The following is a 24,505-nucleotide window of genomic DNA, read 5'->3' as shown; positions in this document are numbered from 1 at the left end:
TGTGCATATGGTCCAACAGGGGAATGGGCTAAACTATATCTGGTATTGAGGAATAAGCCCAGCCAGGTGATCGATGTTTCAATTTCAGGAGGTGGATACAATGGCAATGTTGAAGAGGCACCTCGACAGATACATATCACAGAGAGGCAAAAGGGTTTTAGTTTAGAAAGGCATTGTGTCAGCACAGTCTTGGTGGGCAAAAGGGCCTGTTCCTGGGCTATACTGTTGTTTGTTAATTCATATAACTTGACTTCATTCTTATTTTGTAAAATGCCTTGAAGCAAGGATGAGTTCCAGAGGTTGCAATGAAGAGTTCATATTGACTTAGTGTCTGAACAATCATTTTATTCATTTTTATTTTTAAAAAATTCCATCAGACAGAGGCTAAGATTAGGACTCTAACAATGGTTTTGTTTTGCAGCTATATTTAGAGTAAATCACAGACTTTATGAAAGAGAACAACAGTGAGATGACACTAAGGAATCCAGGGACAGTAGCTGAAATAAATTTAAAAAACACATTACTGAGGATGTTAAGACCATATCTTAAACTTGTGTTTTGTTCCTGTACCTGTCAATCAGTGTGCAGCTATCAGAAGGCTGAGAGGACACTTTTGGTTCTATTATAGTACCAGAACAAAACATAACAAGAACCAGAGAAGGCCATTCCATTCTCTAATTGAATGATCCATCATTCAATTAGATCACAACTGATCTACCTGCATGGCTCCATAATCCAAAATATCTTATTTTGTGGAATTAACCCTATGTCTAAGAAGAAACAAAACATCAATATGACCTGCAAGACTTGTGTAACGTGACAAAGGGTATATATAAAAAGGTTTATGTCTGATTTTATTAACTATTAATACTTTTCATTCCCAATTCCAACTTATGTTCGCTAAGCAGATTAAGTCAGAAATGGAAACAACATTTAACAGTACCTTTAATGGAATAAAACATCCCAAGCTGCTTCACCCATTAAAGCAATAGAGCGTTTTGGAGCTTTAATAAGATCATAGTAAGAAAAGTCCGTTTTAAAGCGTAAGATGATAGTATGGCTTTAAGAGATGTATTTTGTCCAATTTTTCTTTTGAGAGGTTTTAAGACAGAGGTATTGAGCTGTATATTTGATTCCAATAAACAGCTTGAGAGGACTTGGGTTTTTTTAAAAAAAAAAGCTGGAACAATAGAAGCAGCCTGAATGAGTGGGGTCAAGCTCCCAGAGAACCAGGATATTTAGTTTCAGTCTTTCAGTAGCAGTTGATGCTGGGATCTTGAAACTGGATGTGGAAACTACAGTACATCTCTCCCTGCCACTCTCTCCATCTCAAGTTTTTTCTTGATGTTTTTTTCTCCTGGACTGGAGAATTCCCTGCAAGACTATCTATTTTACTGAAGTTGCCTTTGCCAAGTGTGTTTTTGGAATGTCACTATATTGGAACAGTTATTGTTTAGTAATTAAATAATCTATCATTCTGTTAACTTTTCCAGTGGAGTTGTTATTCCAATTGTTTCTTTCTTTTGTTACAGTTTAACTACAGTGTATGACTAAAATGTGTTTTGCTTCAAATCTGGTAGTTTGAAGCATCCAGAGCACAAAACCTGGTACTTGCCTTTAAAATAAGAAAAAGTTAAGAGTCTACACTATCCTCTTAATATATTTTGATGACATTTAGTCTGGTCCATAACAAGTGATATTAAATGAACAGAGAAGGAAAGGGGAAGCTTTCCTGTTGTGGACTGGGATTGTGTTTGTAGATGTAGGGAAGAGAATCAATAATACTTTTATCCAGTGAAGAGGCTTCAGATGTGACCTACATTGGCAATGACACCCCTAAGCAGCTTCATGGGAAAGTGCCAGTCAGTTGTCTCTTTCATTATCCAGTTGAGCTCAGAAGTTCCATGTTAAACTTTGCACCTAAACCTACAACTTAGCAATGTAAACTATGGCATGACCATTCAAGCTATGTCTGCACAACTGCAACAAAAACATGATTCAAAAATAAATGACACTTTATTCATTGCAAACTTAAAGGAAAAAAAATGCCCATACTTAAAGGAGTAACAGCCATCGACTTGATAACAAATATGACTTCATCAACTACCAGCATAGTGGGTGGTGAACTAGACAGTTTATCAATTGCAGTATTCCTCTAGCAAAGAGTTTCGAGTAGGTTTGTCCCCACCTGTGGGTATTTAACTTATAGGAACACCTTGGAACATAGAATGTAATTCTGACACACTGTGAAGCAGATCTAGTAGTAATGGGTTGATAGATACTGCTGTCTTTGTAAATGGCCCTGAACAGGAAACATTTGTTTTCAAGACAGAGCTGTTCTTGATTCAGGTAAACATTTAATCTGGGTGCATGTGTGTGCACTTCTAAATATGTAGCAGAATAAGATTAAACCATTTTAAAATACAAGTCATTAAAATACTGTCATTAATACTACTGTTGTTTCTGAGAGTGCTGAATAACAAAAATAGAATGCACTATCCAGGGGATGATAACGATGACTAGGATTGGAACAAGTGCATTCTTCAAGTAAAACAGAGCATAAAATAGAATGCTGGAGTGTTTTGATAGTGGTACATGATCCATTATCTCAATGATGAGCACAGACAGCACTATGCAGATCATTTTCAGCTTCCACGTCATCTTCCATGCCTGTAATCTGGAATACACAGGCGAGGAGAGCCCAAGACCAAGCCCTAGGAGTGCCCCAGTATCCCTGCTTAGTGAAGAAAATGGAGCAGTATCAAGTCGAATCCATTCAGGCTTGGCACACCACTTTGTAGCAAGGAGAATTGTCCTAGAACATACAAATATGAATTAGTTCTGAACATGTCTGTGATTTTAGTTACACTTCCACATCACCACTTCTAGAAGGTCTGATTCAGATTGGCATCAAATCATGAGAATGCTTTTTAATTTTTTTGCAAAAGTGTTTTTCAATAATTTCTTTGTGGAATTCCCCTGTACACTGCCAAACAGTACTGTAGGTTCTTAGTTCCTCAATTATCTTACTGTGCTAACTAGTCATTAGAAAACACCTCTTCACCATAGAAAATCTTGGTTTGCACCATCCAACAAAGTTAATAATAATCTGTTGACAGTAACTATAGAGGAACAGAGAAAACTAAATGATTCAGCACTGCACTCATGAGGTGTGAGAAACACAGTGAAAGATTATAAGAACTAGGAGCAGGAGTAGGCTGTACAGCCCTTCAAGCCAGCTCTGCCACTCAATAAGACCATGGCTAATTTTATCGTGGACTCAGATCCACTTACCCACACTCTCACTGTATCCCTTAATTTCTTTTTTGTTTAAAAAAAAATCTACCTCAGCTTTAAACACGTTTACTGAAGTAGCATCAACTACTTCTCTGGACAGAGAATTCCACAGATTCACAACCCTCTGGGTGAAGAAGTTCCCTCTCCATTCAGTCCTAAATCTGCTCCCTGTAATTGAGTCTATGTCCTCTTGTTCTAGTTTCACCTGCCAGTGGAAATATCCTCTCTACTTCTACCTTATCTATTCCCTTCATAATTTTGTATGTTTCTATAAGATTCCCCCCTCAATCTTTTGAATTCCAATAAATATAATCCTTATCTACTCAGTCTCTCCTCATAAGCCATCCCCCTAAACTTCAGAATCAACCTAGTGAACCTCCTCTGCACCCCCTCCAGTGCTAGTACACCCTCTCTCAAGTAAGGAGACCAAAACTGCGCACAGTACTCCAGGTGTGGCCTCACCAACACAGCTGTAAAATAACCTCTTTGCTTTTAAACTCAATCCCTTTAACAATGAAGGACAAAATTCCGCTTGCCTTCCTAATTACTTGTTGTACCGCCAGACCAATCCTCTGTGATGCACGCACAAGGACACCCAGGTCCCTCTGCATAGCAACATGCTGTAACTTTTTAACATTCAAGTAATAATCCTTTTTTACTGTTACTCCTAACAAATGTATGACTTCACATTTATTTTAATTGTATTCCATCTGCCAGACCTTTGCTCACTCACTCAATGTATATGTGTTCCTCTGCAAAGTTTCACAGTCCTCTGCACACTTTGCTCTGCCACTCATCTTAGTGTTATCTGCAAACTTTGACACCCTACACGTGATCCCCAACTCCAAATCATCCATATAAGTTGTAAATAATTGCGATCCCATCACCAATCCCGAAGGCACATCACTAGTCACTGATTGCCAGCCAGAATAGCACTCATTTATCCCCACTCTTTGCTTCCTGTTAGTCAACTAATATGGAAAATTAAGAGCATGAAAGCATGGGAAGGGTTAAAGCATGAAGACCACTGGCAATCTGTGGTCTGTGGAAGGTAGGATGGGATAAGAATAGTGGAATGCTCTTACACCAATTAGCAGAGTAAGGTTAAGGCTGAAAGGTCACAGTTAGTAAAGGTAGTCTCCTTGTTAAGTGTCATTATGACAAGATTGGGACCATAAATATTTGGGACATGACATTAAATATCTAATTAATAGTTAGTAGAGTAAGCTTGAGACAGACGATTGTAATAGATGGAATAGCTAAATATCTAATCCAGACAGGTTAGTCTGGAATAGAAGATCACTGTAGCAGAGGTGATAATAAATATCTAACCGTGACATTAGAATAACATTAAGTTGAATATACAATTAAAGAGATAATTGGAACTAACATCACTGGTTTATTGTGTAGCTAGAGTGAGGTACTTTGATTAATATAGTTGGACACGCTGATAAGCTAACAGAAACATGATTAAAAAAAAATATAAAAGGGTGATCCAAGATGGCGGCGACCCAGCAAGTCTGAGTCTATAATGCCCCTCCCAAGACTAGGGCAAAGTGGGCCACCTGCCTCCACCACACTCACCAAATCATTTAAAATAGTTTTTACTTAAATGTAATTAGTTGCTCAGTACTGAATTTCAACAATCTAATCTCCTGTAAAAATGACTAAAGGGAAGGGAGCCCGCAATTCTCAGCAGGCAGGAATCTCTCCCCACCCTCTCCAGCTGCAGCTGAGGCGTCCGCAGCCGCCCCGGGGGACTTACCTACGGTGGCGAGCCTCGTGGAAATAATCTCCAAACTTGACGCAAAGATCGACGCCTTCATCGAAGAGTCCGGAGCCGATGGGATTCACTCTCAGCCGCGCCACAAAAGCACGTCCAAGACATCAAGGAAATTGAGCGCCGAGTTGGAGGGGCGGAGCTAAAGGCCGCGACCTCTGAGACTACAGCACAATCGGCTGTGGATTGGGTCCAGACTCTTGAACAGCGAGTCCAGACCTTAGAGAATCACATCGATGACCTCGATTCTCGAGGTCGTCGAAAAAATATTTGTTTGCTGGGCCTTCCCGAACGGGAAGAGGAAGGCCAGCTTACAGCATTTCTCGAATAGTGGCTTCCACAGCTTTTAAATCTGGAGGCTGGATCAGGCCAGGTAAGGGTGGAATGGTCCTACCGGGTTGCAATACGCGGGCACGGCTCGAACCAGCGCCCCCGCCCCGTCCTGTTCCGGCTGCAGAGCTACAAGGTGAGACAGATGCTCTTGAAAGCTTCCAGAAATCTTGAGAAAGATGCCCAAGCCATGATTTATAAAGGATCCAAGATTATGTTATTCCAGGACTTTTCCCCAGCTCTGGTCTGAAAGAGGAAGGTGTTTGACGAAGCGAAGAAGTGTTTAAGGGACTTTAACGTTCAGTACTCCTTGCGTTACGCAGCAACGCTACGCTTTAACCATGAAGGGTCAGTGTATAACTTCGGATCGCCAGAAAAGGCCAAGGAATGTTTGGACTCTCTTAGATAAATTGTAAGAGTTAATTGATGTTGTTTTGCTCTCCCCCCACTCCGGTTTACACCCCCCTTTTTTTATGTGAATTCCTTTCTTTACCTTAATGTTTAATATTATCTTCGGGGGGTGGGGAGAGGAGTTTATTTATTTGTTCTCTACTTAGCGATTTTCTCCCCCCTTAGGCCGGAGGGGGGTCTAGTTAATGTAGGTGGGGGGAGGTAGTTACCTTATCCTATTTTATTTCTGTCTTTAGGAGCGGGGTTGTTTTCCCCTGTGATTTGTATTACTGTATTTAATTATTACTTGTTAGAACATAGAAGAATACAGCGCAGTACAGGCCCTTTGGCCCTCGATGTTGCGCCGATCCAAGCCCACCTAACCTATACTAACCCACTATCCTCCATATACCTATCCAATGCCCGCTTAAATGCCCATAAAGAGGGAGAGTCCACCACTGCTACTGGCAAGGCATTCCATGAACTGACGACTCGCTGAGTGAAGAACCTACCCCAACTTCAGTCCTATATCTACCCCCCCCACCTTAATTTATAGCTATGCCCTCTTGTAATACCCGACTCCATACGCGGAAAAAGGTTCACACTGTCAACCCTATCTAACCCCCTAATCATCTTGTACACCTCAATCAAGTCACCCCTAAACCTTCCTTTCTCTAATGAAAACAGCCCCAAGTGTCTCAATCTTTCCTCATACGATCTTCCTTCCATACCAGGCAACATCCTGGTAAACCTCCTCTGCACCCGTTCCAGTGCCTCCACATCCTTCCTATAGTATGGCAACCAAAACTGCACACAATATTCCAGATGCGGCCGCACCAGAGTCTTATACAACTGCATCATGACCTCAGGACTCCGGAACCCAATTCCTCTACCAATAAAAGCCAGTACGCCATATGCCTTCCTCACCGCACTATTTACCTGGGTGGCAACTTTCAGAGATCTGTGTACATGGACACCAAGATCCCTCTGCTCATCCACACTACCAAGTATAAGGGCGCAGGCTCAGAGGGCCGATGTGTCTACTCATGCACTGTGTAGATCTTTGTGGTAAACCTCCCTCCGACTTTCCACATCAAACACTGGTATGACAGGGTTCGTGTATATTTGGATATTAAGTGAGGCTTCTTCGACATGGTCCTCATCAAACTCTCCCAGGACAGTTACGAGATCGTGTTAGATACAGATAATACCTTCCTGACACTATCCCCATCAAATAATATGTGATATGAATAAAACGGCGTTGGATACAAAGTAATACACGACTAGAGGTCCCCCACCAAAATTCCCAGAACAGGGACAGCATTGGGTCAGATATGCATTAAATCTTCTTGTCCACCGTCCCTATCAAATACTCCCAAGGCTGGAACAATATGGGTTTAGATACACAGCAGAGCTGCCTCTATACTGTTCCCATCTAACAAACCCATTACAGGGTTAGGAGGGGGTTAAAGGCAGAGGAAATCTCTCTCTGTACTGTCCCTCATTCATCACTCCAATTACTGGGACAGAATGTGACTACGTACAGAGTAAAAATGTCTCGACACTGTCCTCATCAAACTCTGCGAGAACAGGGAGAGAACGAGGATTGATACAGCATAAATAGTGCTCTGCACTGTGCTCAGTAAAAACTCCCAGGATTCATACAGGACCTGGTTAAATACAGAGAAGAGCTCTTTCGACAAGGTCCACATCAAATACTCCAAGGACTGGGACAGTATGACAAGAGATGCAGAGAAAAGTTATTTTAACACTGTCTACATCAAACACTCCAAAGATACGGACAGCACACCCTAATTTAAGACTGAGTAGAGGAGGAATTTCTTTTCTCACACAGTTTGAGTTCTTTGTACCTCCTTCCAACACAGAACTTGTGTATGTTTAAATCTGATATCGATTCTTGATCCAGTAAGGGAATCCAGTGTGTTGGAAAAAGTGCAAGAAAGTGGGTTTGAGGTCTGTAAAAATAGCCAAGATCCTTTGGAATGGCACAACAGGGTCGAGGGGCCAGACCGACTATTCCAGCTCTTATTTTCTTTTTGTTGCCTTATGTACACCTCATAATCATACTGCTCACTATTGGGTATGATGTGAAAATAGTTGCATCTATCCACTCTACCATGCTGTTTTTCTGAGTCTCCACCTAATAAAGGCACTCCAATCCCACAACACTACTCAGATCACAGTTGCAAAGCTGTGAACAGTTTTATACCTCTGATATCAGGAAAGGTGTTCTGGCATTCAATGCAGTGCAGTGAGGATTCGCTAGAATGACAGTGGGTGTGGAGGGACACTCTTACGAGGAAAGCTTGAGTAAGTTGTGCTTCTGCTCATTGGCAAATAGAAAGTTTGTTGTTTTTCTTTCCCTGCCTAAGAAATGAAGGACTTGCCACAGAGAGAGTGCAGCAGACAGTCACGAGGCTGATGCTAAAGATGTCGAGGATGACGTCTGAGGACAGATTACATCTTTTAGGGAATTGACTGGAATTCAGAAGAACTCGAAGAGATCTGATTTAAAATAATGCAACTGCAACAGATCTGTACAGAATAGGTGCAAGGAGGATATTCTTCATGCTTGGATACTCCAAATTCATGGTGAAAGTCGCAAGATGTTGGCCAAGTCACATCGAACACCAGACTCGTTTCTGTTCTCAAGTATATCAATGTTTGATTTGGACAGAACACGAAAGTGTATTCATTCTTACAGTCCTGCTTTTCATAAATGTTCGTAATTAATCTGAAGATGAAAGTGGCCCATTGGATTATTTATGTCGATCTCAGTAAAGCAGACTTGGCAATGTGTCCTTGCTCTTCAAAGCCAATGTGCTTGCATCTTCTTGGGTGGCACCGTGGCACAGTGGTTAGCACTGCTGCCTCACAGCGCCAGAGATCTGGGTTCAGTTCCCGCCTCAGGGAACTGTCTGTGCGGAGTTTACTTATTCTCCCCACGGCTGCGTGGCTTTGCTCTGGTTTCCTCCCACAGTCCAAAGAAATGTGCAGGTTAGGGGCATAGGTCTGGGTGGCTTGCTCTTCGGAGGGTCGGTGTGGCCTTGTTGGGCCGAAAGGCCTGTTTCCACACTGCAAGTAAGTAATCTAATTCAGCATGTCAGTGTTCTGTGTAATTTGAATACAAGGGCATCTGAGCACACACATAGAGATCAGTGACTTCCAGCATTGGACAGAATAATTTATTATCCAAAGAGGAACTGGATAAATCACTGACAGAGAATTACAAGCAGGTTTCTGGGGGAGAAGTGAGGCAAGTGACGTATTTGATTGCCTGGGTAGGTGAATAGCCAGTTATCGTGCGTCTGTCTATGCTATGCGTCTGTCCATGCACCATTTCTACAATGAAATGATCGCATGCATGCACACTTCTTTTGGGTATGGTTTAGGAATCAATAAAACACTCTCAGCCTTTTCACTCGACTCCCACCTGACGGAACGGTCACCGAGACAAAAAGAAAGAAGCAGGAAACACATGTTTCAGGAGAGCAAGATTTCAACTGATGTTCTTGTATGTTCGATGTCAGACGGAGCTGTCACACTTCTCACAGCGAGCAACAAACAATTAGTTTAAAGTGTACAATTCGTGGATTGTAACAAGGAATGAAAATGGGAATTTTCTGTTAATCAGAACAGCAAGATGGGCACACAATATTCTCCGATGAAATACTTGGCTTGCATTTTGCTGTTTTAAAATTTTATCATTTCTGACATATTTAGATTACTTGCAGTGTGGAAACAGGCCATTCGGCCCAACAAGTCCACACCGACCCGCCGAAGCGCAACCCACCCATACACCTACCACTACGGGCAATTTAGCATGACCAATTCACCTAACCTGCATATCTTTGGACTGTCGGAGGAAACCGGAGCACCCGGAGGAAACCCACGCAGACACGGAGAGAATGTGCAAACTCCACACAGTCCTGCCTGAGGCAGGAATTGAACCCGGGCCTCAGGCGCTGTGAGGCAGCAGTGCTAACCACCGTGCTGCCCTTTCGGAATAAAGTAAGCCTGATTCTATATGAACCATCTATGTCAGATTGTGAGCAAGGCTTCGGATTTATAATTCAGTGGTTGGCTTGAGATGTCATTCTTTTTGTATATTCCTGTCACTCTGATTGAAGTCTGGAAATTGATCAAGATACACGTGAATCTTTCGATTAACCCAGAGCAGTGAATTACAACTGAAATTAAAAATTAAAAGAAAATAACCTTGATGGGACTGTCTATATGCAAACTGCTAAATAATCAGCACGAAACTGACAATCAAATATGTAGGGAAAACTCAGATATATGTAAGAAGAATAAGGTTGTAATTAATGTAATGATTTCAATTTTTCAAACATTGACTGGGACTACCATGGTGTTAAAGATTTGGATGGTGTAAAATTTGCTAAATGTTTTCAAGAAAACTCTATTTATCAAAACATAAATGTGACGAGCAGAGCAGCATAACTTCATCTTCTCTTGTCTAATAGGACAGGACACGAAATTAAGTGATCACATGGGGAATACTTTGGCTCTAATTTTAACGGTGCAAGAGGAATTTTCTAAATGTGTTGAAGAAAACTTTATTTCTCAAAACATACGTGTGACGAGCAGAGAAACCTAATGTCACCTTCTCTTGGATATTGGAACAGGACAACAAAGTGAATTGATAATATGGAGAGCACTTTGATTCTCATTTAAACGGTACAAGACAAGAACATCCAAACTCTGATTAGAGGAGACTGTTCGCAAATAAAAAGACATCTGGTAAGAGGAAAGATTTCAAATGAGCGGTAATGAGTGTTTAGAGTCATCATGTTCCTGTTAGAGTAAAATGTAAGGCTGTAATTATTAGGAAAAAATGAATAATATCATTAAAGTTCTCATCAAGAACACAAAAGGAATCATAACTTGACTATAAACAACTGGATTCAACTGATGTTCTTGAACAGTATAAACAATATCTAGGCATCCCTAAAAGGAAGGCAAAGACAGGATATGATATAACCTCGGCAAATAATATTCAGGATAATGCAAAGAGATTGCGACCATTAGGAGCAGGCTAAGAAATAGAGAGATACTCGGCAGTCATTTTTTAAAAACCTGACCTTTCCGGACCTAACTCTGGAACAGGTATCGATCCTGAATGTTCCCCTAACAAGCCAAGAAATACTTGACGCAATCAGGCAGCTTCAGAGTGGTAAGGCACCTGGCCCAGATGGCTTTCAAGTTGAATTCTATAAAGAATTTACAGGAATATTGGCTGGTCCACTTATGGACATGTATAACTACTCATACAATCAGGGCTGTCTCCTGCCTTCGCTGAAAGAGGCAAATATCTCTCTTATCCTCAAAAAAGGAAAGGACCCAGAAGATTGCACGTCATACAAACCAATATCCTTGCTAAATGTAGATTTTAAAATCCTCTCTAAAACATTAGCATTGAAGCTAGAAAGGGTATTTCCACACATCTTAAAGGAGGATCAGACAGGGTTTACTAAGGGTCGTAGATCATCCAATAATGTTAGAAGGGTTTTGAATGCGATTCAAGCCTGCCAGAAGGGAAAGATACCAGGAGTAGTAATCTCATTAGACGCGGAAAAGGCATTCGACAGGGTTGAATAGTCATATTTGTTTTACACATTGGAAAGGTTTGGTGTTGGAAAGGTGTTTACCAAATGAGTCACAACACTGTATAATGATCCCAAAGCAGTTGTGATTACTAATGGATTAGGCTCTGATAGCTTCAGTGTGGGTAGGGGCTGCCGTCAGGGATGTCCTCTTTCGTCATTGTTATTTACGCTAATAATTGAGCCACTAGCAGAAGCTATACGGGCTGACCCTAATATAACGGCCCCGAGGATTGGTACAGGTAAACATAAAATTACCCTTTATGCAGATGATGTTCTTCTATTTCTCAGTAATTCCCTGATGTCCGTGTCTCACTTAATCCAATTTATTAATACATTTAGTGTATTTTCAGGCTATAAAATTAATTTTTCAAAATTGGAGGCTATGCCAATGGGCGGCCTTGCTAGTATATCCCACTTATTGGACGGATCCCACTTTCCCTTTCGGTGGTCCCTGGAGGGTTTCTTATATTTAGGCATTTTTATTACCCCAGTATTTGGTCAGTTATACAAAGCTAATTTTGTGCATTTACTGGAAAGGATAAGGCAGGACCTCCAGCAATGGGGGTTTCCTGGCAAGGTAGAATAGCACTAATTGAAATGAATGTCCTGCCCCGTCTCCTATACCCTATGAGAATGCTTCCGGTAATGCTGCGGAGGCTGGCACTATGTAAATTATATGGCTGGCTGGGTTCCTTTATCTGGAATCATAGATGGCCCCTCATTAAGCTGGCAAGGGGAGGGTTGGATTTCCCAGATTTTAGGAAATATCAGTTAAGTTCCCTATTAAGTTACATAGCCGATTGGGTCTTGTCTGACCCGCAATCAATCTGGCTGGACATCAAGGCTTCTCAAGTAAAATGTCCACTTATTAACCTCCTTTTCAGACAAGAGGAAAATCATCACGGATCACTGTAAAAACCCTATAATACTAAACACAATTAAAGCTTGGAATATAAGGCAGCAAAATGAGGGCAACTTCCCCCTATGCTCCAATAGTGGGAGAATGGGGATTTCAACCGGGGCTTACAGATACCAGTTTCAAACTCTGGAGATCCAGGGGTATCTCCTGTTTAGGGGATCTGTTTAAAGAAGGGCTGTTTAAAGAACAGCTGCATCAGAAATTTGGATTACCTAATGGAGACCTCTTTCGATACTTCCAAATTCGAGATTACATACAGAAGAAGACTACGCTATTAGATAGTCTTTATAAATCAGATAGAAAACGTAGAGTGTTATGGCCAATGAGGGTATCTTCCATCAGCACTATTTATCATTTATTACATGATGAAGTATTGTGAGATATGGACAATCTGCTTAAAACATGGGATCAGGATTTGGGACTGGAAATCTCTATAGAAATGTGGAATGACATTTGGGAAAATGCCAGAAGAATCTCCATCTGCAACAGAACTCAGGCCATTCAGTTGAAGATACTTCATAGGGCCCACATTTGTAATTTGTAAACTTGTAAAAATATGTTAAATTTTCAATAAAAATATCTATTAAAAAAATATTAAAAAACCATGGACCCTGAGGTTCGTGGGGAATTCAAGAATCTGCTTTCTCAGTGTCACGGTTTTTTGTTTACAAATAAAAGGCCTACTTCTTGAAGAACTCTGTGTCTCCTGAGGATTCTCTGCATTTTCTCCACAACACTAATCCTCTATCCATGCTAATACTCTACCTCTAACGCCATGCATCCTTATCAGAAAAGACTCAGATGGCTTCACAGACTTCCTGGGATAAATTCTTTCACTTACCCTGGGTTGGAAATGTGCACTGTAAGATTTTTTTGATTTAATAATATATTATATATTTTTACCACAATGTTGCCTAGCCTCTGGTCCTTTCTGGAGCCTAAAATTGTGTCATGTTGCTCCTCATCATGGGCGTGTTCCTGGCATCTAACCCAAGAGAAGCAGTTGTAGGCATCAACCTCCAAAATAAATTTGACTGCATTTATTGTGAAGTAAAACATTTGAGCTTCCAGAGTGTGTGAACCTGTGGCTCAAGCTTTTTCAACAAGTGACTTAGAGGGCTACTATGCAGCATGCTAAAGGTGTGAATGTTGCTCGTGCGAGGCAATGTCCAACTGCACAAGGCCTTGACCAACCACACAAAGGCTTGTTGAACTGTGCAAGGGCTCATTTCATTGCAGAAATAAGTACACGGAATGATAAGTTGATTCTTAAAAAATGCTGTTGAGTTGTTTGCCAAAGCAGCAGTAAATGTGGAGGAGAAGCCTCTGACTAGATGAACAGCAAGCAGTGAAAAGGCACATACTATCAAGTGTTTTCAGTGCATAGAGCATTGGAATGTCACAGTGAGGAAATAGAATTGCAGGGTTGGGAAGGGGAATGGAGTGGAGAGGCCTCAGACCTCACTGTGGAGCTTTGAGAAGGTGGGGCAGGAACACTGCTGGCAGACAGTTGTTTGGTTGAGAGTGAAATGGTTTTAAGTTTACCCCCAAACCTGCATGCCTGCTCCGGTGAGTGAGGAGAAAAAATTATGTGATCCCTCATGTAAACAAAAAAGATTAAATTAGATGTATCCTGGGAAATGGACATCTGAGTAATACTGTATTATGAAAGTAGGCAGGCATTGGCTTCTTGTAGAAGCCAAGATAAGAGAAATAACTCACTGAATTAATGCACAATAAGGTACAGAAAGATTAGGGCAATAAATTAGTCATCTTGGTTTTCTTCCCTAAATTTTCCCAGTGGACCCCCACTCCCATCATGTGAAAGAAAAATTGAAATGAACTCCCTCACAACTCCAGATGAAAAGGTTGGACATTTGCTTCAATCTATTCCATTCATTTTATTTAGTTCTGAATGAATTACTGCTGGACAATTTATTCACAAACTGACTCTGCATCATTCGCATTTTTCTTCAACTCAGCACTAACCAATTTAGAAACTTTCTTTTCACTTGCTTCTACCAATGTTATCCCCCCCCCCACCCCCAACTACCGCAACAGTAATTACTTATTTTTATTTGCCATAAATGGTAGCGGGCCACTGCAGTCTATGTGGCATGAATATACCATCAGAGTTGTTAGTGAGGGAGTTCCTGAACTTTGCCCCAGTGAGCTTAAAAGAGCGGTGACCTTTGACTAAGACAGGATGGTTTTTGACTTGTACAGGAATTTACAGAGGATGTGTTCTTCCAGGTGACAGAAGTCTCGAGTTTGTTTGGAAGGTGCTATCAAAGAAGCCTCGATGTGTTGCTGCTGTGCATCTTGCAAATGGTACGAAAAATACACAATAGTTTTGAAATAACAAATGTTTCTCTAAATTTGAAATTGTTTCCGACAGATTGTCTGATTACCTGATAAATGTGAAGCTTTTGGAGTAAATTAAACATTTAAATTCACGTGAAAGGCTATGTTTCTGCTCTTACTCCATTTCTCTCTCCTCTAGATCAAATGGACTTAATTAATTCAAAATTAAGGCAGAAAACATCTGGAAACAGAAGGGGTTGTGAGGGATCCAGACCTGCAGCTTGAAAATGTATTAGCTATGTTCTAGGCATAATTTAATCAATTAAATTGCCTCTATTTAATTAATCAATTTATTACACAAAGAATAAATTAATTCAGAGTGATTGCTTGATCTGCAGTCCAAAGATTAAATAAAGACGATCTGTTGGGTACGTACAGTAGTTCATCAGATCCTACAGGTTTTATTTGCTTGTTGGCTGAGTTCTTTTCATTCCAATCCATGTGTGAGAAATTGAAATAAATATTTAAATAGAACTTCTCAACCTCTAGTTGAAAATTAAATAAACAGTTATGTTTTATGTAAAAATCAATTCACTAAACCTTCCAGCTCAATTCATCTGTTCACTGTAAGATCTATTTCAGATTCTTCTTGAGATATATTATCTCGCTAATGAGCCAGTGGTCATAGAGGACCGACAGGAGACTGATTAATTAGCCCTGCCTGACTCTCCTGACTTTAATGGTCGATTGCTTAAGAAAGCAATAAGTTCATACACTTTAAATTATTATAATTGTCTTACTTTGTGCAATGCTATTTGCATGTACATCCTGACTATGAATCATCTCTTCCTGGTACTAGGTTTTAAGTTATGTTTTGTATCAATATTTTTCAATATTACATTCAATGTTCACACTTAAAGTGGAGATCTCCTAAGTCTACTGTATGCTGACATCCCGTAATTGCAGGTTATGGCCATCAGAAGGCACTTCTCTCCAATAAATACTCAAAATATTTTCCGGAAGATTTTTATTTGCTATTTAATTCTCAGAAACTGAAATGTCTCATGTCCAATGTAAAATAGAATGAGAAACATATTTCACGGTAACATGATTAAAGAGTTATCCACTGAATTTGTGTATTTTAATGTCTTCAATAAAGATTTGAAATTCTTAGTCTTTCTAAATGTTTGGCCTTTATTTGATATTTAGAGATATAATGATGTTCACTAAAGGACAGTCCTGTAGTTTGAGCATGCATGGTGTTTTATTCTTTTCAGGATACATCAGTATGGTTTAAACAAGCCAAACATTAGAATCGGATAAACTTTCAGAAAACATCTAAATGGCATTTGTTTAAACAGTTTCAAGAAAATAAAAGACGAGAGGATAAATTTTAGAAAACATGGGCTGAATTGGCACCAGAAATCCTGGAACATCCCAGTAAGTGTAGCATGTCTCGATAGCGTGACAGTGGTGCCATGGACGCATGGTGCGTACGTACTGAATTGAGCAGTATAAAATCACGTGAGAAAAAAAACTCACTAGGGCTCACTAAGGGAAATCCTTCAGACAACTCCGAGAAATGGACACTTAGTCACCTTTTGGTAAAATTGAGGGCCTTATTTTGGTAGTTCACATTCAGTGGTTTTTTTCTCTTCAGCCAAAAGGTATGGCAGGAGCAAAGGGAAGATAGAAAATGACAGATTGCATAGATTTTGACTTTGTTTTCCATGACCTTCAGAGAGTGCATGAAGCCAAAACAGACAAGCAATGTTTCTCCCGGTAGTAAGTTTAATTAAAGTATGTAAAGTTATAGAGATGTACAGAACGGAAACAGACCCTTCGGTCCAAATCTTGCATGCCAAACAGATATCTGAAATTAATCTAGAAATTTGCCAGCACTTGGCCCATATCCCTCTAAATCTTTCCTATTCATATACCCATCCAGAAGCCTTTTAAATGTTGTAATTGTACCAGCCTCCACCACTTCCTCTGGCAGCTTATTCCATACACGTACCACTCTCTGCATGAAGATGTTGCCCCTTAGATCCCTTTTAAATTTTTCCCCTCACACCCCAACCTATGTCCTCTACTTCTGGACTCTCCAACCCCAGGGAAAAGACCCTATCCATGTCCGTCATGATTTTATAAACCTTTAAGGTCACCCCTCAGCCTCCAGGGAAAACAGCCCCAGCCTGTTCAGCCTCTCCCTATAGCTCAAATCATCCAACCTTGGAACATCCTTGTAAATCTTTTCTGAACCCTTTCAAGTTTCACAACATCCTTCCGATAGGAGGGAGACCAGAATTGCACACAAAATTCCAAAAGTGGCCGAGCCAATATCTTGTACAACTGCAATATGACTTCCCAACTCCTATATTCAATGCTCTGACCAATAAAGGAAAGCATACCAAACACCTTCTTCACTATCCTATCTACCTGCGACTCCACTTTCAAGGAACAATGAGCCTGCGCTCCAAGGTCTCTTTGTTCAGCAACATGCCTCTGGCTGATTCTGCCCCTAAATATTACATTCTGGTGTCAAGGAGGAACCGCAGATACACAGCCCATGGCAGACTTAAAGACACAGGAGTTGATGAACAGACAAGCAATTATACATCAGCTGGAGAATTCAAGACATTGGAGAAGAATGTTAGAAACTGGAAGAAGCTCTCTCCACCACTTAGATAGGTACCCATACATAAATATGCAAATAGAGGTAAATAAGCCACAGTGGGAAAATGAAATTGCAAAATACATCAATGAAAATCACTACAATATCCTCAGTTGGGTTTTTCCGAAACTTTGCCCCGAAATACGCAAAAATATTAGGCATCATGGATTTCAAAGCCAACCCTGGACTGTCTACCAGGGTTAGAAAAAGAAACAATTGTGTCCTGCAACAGAAGATTTCATGGCATTCTTAGCAAAGCCTGATGACAATCGTACACATTTAAGCTGTTTATATGATCCTGAAGATGTTATGTAAGAAACAGATTGAGTTCAAAAATTTGGTGCTAAAGACAAGCACCAGTTAATTTTTCTGGATTTTAATACACATTCAGTGCATTATTACTAACTAGTTTTCTGTATTGTGAGAAAAACTGAATGAAATTGTATAAGTTTCGATATGGCTTTTGTTATTGATGAAATCAGGAATTTAATGCACATTAATTAATGTCTGCCTCCCCAAATGGCTTTCTAACCTTTATTTCACTTTCTTCAGTCATTATTAGAAAATACAATTCTTTTATTTTTCTGACATTTACACATTTCTCAACAAATCCAGATGCTTTCCTCATTCTAATGCAATTTTTAGAATAACATGTCAGTTCAACTTTGAATGAAATCAAGACTATTTTGTGGATAGGAAAGGCAGAGATAAATAGAAGGACAAGATGGGCCAAATAAAGCCCTACTGTGCTGTATCATTTCTATGGTTCTAAAGGAACCTTGTGAAAACTATTATTAATAGGAAACAGAGGATTAACAAATTGTGTGAGACAAAAGAATGAGGCAGTGGATACGCTATAATATTTAAGCAGCTAGTTCAAATAGGTGTGAGTTAGCCACATAAGTGAATGGTTTTGCAGTGAGATCAAGTGGAATTAGTAAGCAGAATGAGTATTTGGAAAACAAAGAACTAGGGATTGTAAGGGGTTGAGGAAGAGATTGTATAATGGGATAAGAGAATGCAAAAACACTTATTCAATGGTTGTAAATGGAGAATCACCTTTAATGTCTTCTCTTCCCATATTTTCACAATCCTCCCATGAATCTATCCTTAGCCTCACCTATTACCTCCTCCAAATATTGCCTGCAGTCACCTCATTCAACACCACATCAGGTTTCACTGATACTCAGCTCTCGACCTCACATAACAACCTTTCTTAACCCCCTCCACCGTCTAAATTACCAGAAAACTGTTTGACATCCATTTACTGGAGTGATCAGAAATTTTCTTCAACAAAATGTGGGATGACTGAAGCAATTAGCATCATCACCAGCACAAACTCCATTTGCTAGCTACAAACTTCATCCCTCTTCCTTGCAATTGTCAGAGGTTGGGCAAACATATCTAATTCCAAAATGAGCTTCTAATCACAATTCCCTGCCATCAATAAGTGCACCCATTTCCACCTCTGTAATATTAGTCAACCCTGTCCTGTCTCAGCTAATTTGGTCTTGAAATCCTCATGCACTATTTTGCTACTACTAGACTTGACTATTCAACATATTCCTGGTGGTCCACCCATGCTCCATTCTCCGTAACCCAAAGGTGATCCAAAAATCTGTTGTCAAAGTCCTTATTTAGAATCAAGCCCCATTCACCTATCACCCAAGCTTGCTGATCTACATTAGTATCCTGTCAAGCAATGCCTTGGTTTCGAAATTTTCACAATTATTTTCAAGTCTCTCCCTTGCATCACCCCTCCCTATCTCTGCCATCTCCACAAGCTTCTGAAATATTTGTGCTCCTTGAAATCCAGCCAAAAAAGCACCCCTGAAAATATTCCTCTTCTATCAAGCTTTTGGGCATCTTCCCCAATGCTGCATCTCTGTACGCAGCTGTGTCAAATTTGTTTAATTGTGCTCCTGTGAAGTTCAAAAGATATTTTACAGCTTTAAACATGTGCTGTATCAACGCAAGTTGATATTATTATGTCCTAAAGAAAAACAGCAAAAGAAATGAAAGAGGAACAGGAAAGAGGGAGAATTAAATATTGACAAATATAATAGACTGTCAGTTATTGTTTTCTCTGTGCACAAATTAAGCCTAGTCTATGCCAGAGTTTTAAAATCTGCATCTCTGCAAAGTCACATCAGTACAGATACCAGGGACCTGCTCATTGTTTTCCTGTTTGAATGGCAGGAGGAAGTTTATTCTTAATTGCTTTTGTCTCATAAGTGACAAAACCCTTAATTAAAACACCAAGATTTGCTCGAGTCCACAACTTATATTAATTATCCCATTATATTTTGTATATGGTCCAATATTACACACAAGGCCTGTAAAATAAACACCCAACATCCATAGTGTAAAAACAAACTTCATAATCTTTGTCTTTCTTCACTTCCTTCTTTTGTTTCACTCTTGACTGGTTAAGTTTTTTGTTTACAAGGAACAGGAGCCAGTCAGGTAACATTCTGGGAACCTGGGTTTGAATCCTGCCACAGCAGATGGTGGATTTTGAATTCAATAAAAATCTGGAATTAAAAGTTTACTGATGACCATGAAACAGTTGTTGATGTGACCTGGTTCACTAATGTCCTTACCCAGTTTGGCCAATATGTGACTCCAGGCCAATAGCAAGGCACTGGACTCTTAAGTGCTTTGGAATGAACAATAAATCCAGGCCAAGCCAGCGACATCCTCATCCCCTGAATGAATTTTCTTTTACAAAAAACTTGGTTCTTCGAGCCTGTTCCACTATTTAACAAGCTCATGGCTGATCGGGTTTTAACTCTCAAATCTAAACATCCCAATAATATTTCATCCTCTTGGTAATCAAAAATCATCTCTGCCTTATAAGTAGATTCACAACACTCAGATTTTTTTTTTCCCTTATCTCTGAATTAAAAGGTTGACTCATGTTTAAACTATGAACCTATTTTTAGATTCTCCCACAAGAGGAAATACCTTTTCCACATCTACCCAATCAAGTCCCCTCAGGACTAATGTTTTAATTAAGTCACCTCTAACTCTTCTAAACTCCTGAGGATACATGCCTAACCTGTCTATTCTTTCCGTATAAGGTAACCTGTTCATTCCAGCTATTGGTTTAGTAAACCTTCACTGAACTACTTCCAATGTATTACATCCTTTCATAAATACATTGTAAAGAGCTGGATCTCTTGAAATACATGGGAAAGAAGAACAGAAACTGATATTATTTGGGTTTGCTGTTTCCCTGTGAGATGTTTATAGTAGGAATCAGAGCAGAACTGGAAAACCTGGTTGAAAAGTGGAAAAAATTAAAGCAAGATGTTTTGTAGATTGCAAGTAAATTCTGTCCACTGAAAATTTCTAAATGCACTTTACTCCAGAGGTTCCACTTTGTTACTGATGCAAGCCACTTTTAAAATATATTCCATAAGATCGTAAGAAATAGGAACAGAATTAGACCATTCAGCCCATCGAGTCTACTCCACGACTCAATCCTGGCTGGTATGTTTCTCAATCCCATTCTCCTGCCTCCTCCCCATAACATTCCATCCCCATACTAATCAAGAATCTATATATCTCGGTCTTAAACACATTGAATGACTTGGCCTCCACATCCTTACACAGCAATGAGTACAACAGATTCACCACCCTCTGGCTGACAGACTTGCTCACCTCATTTCTATAAAGTGTCTTCCCTTCACTCTGAGGCTGTGCCCTCAAGTTCTAGTCTCTCCTACGACTGGAAACACCTTCTCTATGTCTACTCTATCCAGGCCTCTCAGTATTCTGTAAGTTTTAAGAGATTTCCCTCATCCTTCTAAACTCCATAAAGTACAATCCAGAGTGGTCAATGCTCCTCATATGTCAAGCCCTTCATCCCCAGGTTCATTCTGTAACCTTCTGGACCCCCTCCAATGCTAGCACATCTGCTTTACATAAGGGGCCCAAAAACGGCTCACAGCATTCCAAATGTGGTCTGACCAGAGCCTTACAAACCTCAGCAGTACACCTCTGCTCTTGTATTCTAGCCCTCTTGAAATGAACGCTAATATTGCATTTGATTTTCTAACTGCAAATTGAACCTGCATGTTAACCTTAAGAAAATCCTGAACTAGGATTCCCAAGTCCCTTCATGCTTCAGACTTCTGAAGCCTTTCCCCATTTAGAAAAAAGCCTGTGATGCTATTCTTCCCACAAAAGTGCATAACCTCACACTTTCCTGTGTTTTATCCCATCTGCCTTGGCTGCCTACTCTCCTAGCCTGTCCATGTCCAACTGCAGTCTCCTGGTTTCTCAACACTTACCTGTCCCTCTATCTACTTTGTGTCATCTGCAAGCTTAGCAACAATGCCCTCAGTTATTTCATCCAGATAAGCACAGCAGGTCAGGCAGCATCTGAGGAGCAGGAAAATCAATGTTTCGGGCAAAAGCCCTTCACCAGCTCATTCCTGATGAAGGGCTTTTGCCCAAAACATTGATTTTCCTGCTCCTCAGATGCTGCCTGACCGGCTGTGCTTTTCCAGCACCACACTCTTGACTCTAATCTCCAGCACTCACTTTCGCCTCCTTCATGCAGATAGTTAATGTATAACTTGAATACTTGTGTTCCCAACAGTGACCTCGACTACTCAAAAGAAAATTGAAATATTTAATTTCTTTCCGGTATCAATCTACAAAACAAAAGTCATCTATTATTTCACAGCAGCATAAACACAGCAAATAGATCTGTGGCTAAGCTAACAAATCTGCATCTCAACAATGAAAAATACATGACACTCCCTCCCCGCAAATCTTTATAAGCGCCATATCCTTGAGTTTGTTCTGAACTACAACATGTGGTGGAGGTAGGAGGTGAAATAATATTGAGTGCTGAATTACCCCACTACCTAATCATTATCATCCAGTAACTTAGAAACGTATGAAACAAAATGAAGATCTTATGCATTTTACTTCCTCTATATCCGACAAATGTATAGATGTATATTCCAGCAGAAATCACAGGATAGGAGTTGAGCACATGAAGCCTAGTCTATCTATTCCTCACCCTAAGTGAATGCTTTCTATTTTTAAAAACCTGTGCTAATCCCTGTATATTTCTCTAGAACAATATTGTGATATTAAACACAGAAATCTTTCAGAATGAAGATAAACAGACCTCACACAACCAGTGATAGCTATCTGAAAATAGAAAGTTTGAAAATTGCAAGACTTACCAGGAGACATTGACACCAATATAATGCAAGCCCCAGTATAAGCCCAAGGCACTAAGCAGCAATCCAATTGAAGTACTAATACAATGGATGAGTTTGATATTCTCAGGTACACGTTTGCCCAGTAGAAAGCCAAGTACAGCACCTGAAATTCCAAAGAAAGTTATTAATAACAATTTATAAACTCCTCAAAGATTAGGAGTGTCACCAGTCTTAATAATTTGGAAGGCAATCTTTAGTAGTTGCGTCATGCAGTGAATGTGACATAACATATTAAAAAGACCACTGTTTTCCACTAAAGGGTGGGGTTTGGGTTCTCAGAGTTTTCCATCAACAACTTATTTACTTTGGAAACGTTACAACTCAAACTAAATGTGTTTATGGAAAGAAGATGACAAAGGCCACTGGTATCCAGTTTTTGATAGGTACAGAACGTTTTTGCCCACTTCCACTCAGTTATAGATAATTGGTGCCTCAGGAAGGGTTGCAAGAGAAATGGGAGTGCAATGTCTCATGTAAAAATGAATATAATTTTTACATTGTCTTACTCCAGCCTTCAGTGTAATTGATACATTTGCAATGAAAGGAAGCAATCAAATGGAGTTTATTAATACTTCTCTAACTTGAATTTGCCAAATGAAACAAAGCTTTCAAAAAGATGTATTTGAGTTCCTTGAATCAGGCATTAAACATTTTTAGAACATAGAACATAGAACAATACAGCACATAACAGGCCCTTCGGCCCACGATGTTGTGTCGAACATTTGTCCTAGCTTAAGCACCCATCCATGTACCTATCCAATTGCCGCTTAAAGGTCACCAAAGATTCTGACTCTACCGCTCCCACAAGCAGCGCATTCCATGCCCCCACCACTCTCTGGGTAAAGAACCCACCCCTATACTTTCCACCCTTCACCTTAAATTTATGTCCCCTTGTAACACTCTGTTGTACCCGGGGAAAAAGTTTCTGACTGTCTACTCTATCTATTCCTCTGATCATCTTATAAGCCTCTATCAATATCCTGTATCCCTCCACTGCTCTGTCTGAACCCTGTTTCCTCAACCTTATGTAAGCCTCCTTCTTCCTCTTTACAAGACATTCAACCTCCCTCGTCAACCAAGGTTCCCTCACACGACCATTTCTTTCCTGCCTGACCGGTACATACATATCAAGGACACGTCGTATCTGTTCCTTGAAAAAGTTCCACATTTCCACGACATCCTTCCCCGACAGCCTATGCTCCCAACTTATGCTCCTTCATTGACTGGTGTACAAGAACACCCAGATCTCTCTGTACTGCCCCTTTACCTAAATTGATTCCAATTAGGTCGTAATCTGCCTTCCTGTTCTTGCCAACCAAGTGGATAACCATACATTTATCCACATTAAACTGCATCTGCCATGCATCTGACCACTCACCTAACTTGTCCAGGTCACCTTGTAATCGCCTAACATCCTCCTCACATTTCACCCTGCCACCCAGCTTTGTATCATCAGCAAATTTGCTAATGTTATTACTAATACCACCTTCTATATCATTAACATATATTGTAAAAAACTGCGGTCCCAGCACTGATCCCTGCGGTACCCCATTGGTGACTGCCTGCCATTCCGAAATGGAGCCGTTTATCACTACTCTTTGTTTCCTATTAGCCAACCAACTTTCAATCCAATCTAGTACTTTGCCCCCAATACCATGCGCTCTAATTTTGCTCACTAACCTCCTATGTGGGACTTTATCAAAAGCTTTCTGAAAGTCCAGGTACACTACATCTACTGGATCTCCCTCGTCCATCTTCAGAGTTACATCCTCAAAAAATTCCAGAAGATTAGTCAAGCATGATTTCCCCTTCATAAATCCATGCAGACTCTGACCTATCCTGTTACTACTATCCAGATGTGTCATAATTTCATCCTTTATAATAGACTCCAGCATCTTTCCCAACACTGAGGTCAGA

General features: G+C 40.2%; 1 protein-coding gene across 1 annotated transcript in view; it reads right to left on the bottom strand.

Annotated features, from left to right (window-relative positions):
• Positions 1-330: 330 nt before the first annotated feature.
• The window catches only part of g6pc3 (glucose-6-phosphatase catalytic subunit 3), a 40,800-nt gene continuing 16,625 nt past the window's right edge, over positions 331-24,505 (bottom strand). Inside the window, exons 5-6 of the mRNA XM_043675099.1 lie at positions 22,550-22,691; positions 331-2,815 (exon numbers count right to left, since the gene is read on the bottom strand). Coding sequence (XP_043531034.1) covers positions 2,452-2,815; positions 22,550-22,691 — 506 coding nt within the window. The 3' untranslated portion in view covers positions 331-2,451. The remainder of the gene's footprint in view (positions 2,816-22,549; positions 22,692-24,505) is intronic.

Source organism: Chiloscyllium plagiosum, chromosome 33, assembly GCF_004010195.1.
Source record: "Chiloscyllium plagiosum isolate BGI_BamShark_2017 chromosome 33, ASM401019v2, whole genome shotgun sequence".
NCBI lineage: Eukaryota > Metazoa > Chordata > Chondrichthyes > Orectolobiformes > Hemiscylliidae > Chiloscyllium > Chiloscyllium plagiosum.
The sequence above is the reverse complement of the archived record's forward strand: the minus strand, read 5'-3'. Positions and strand labels throughout refer to the sequence as shown.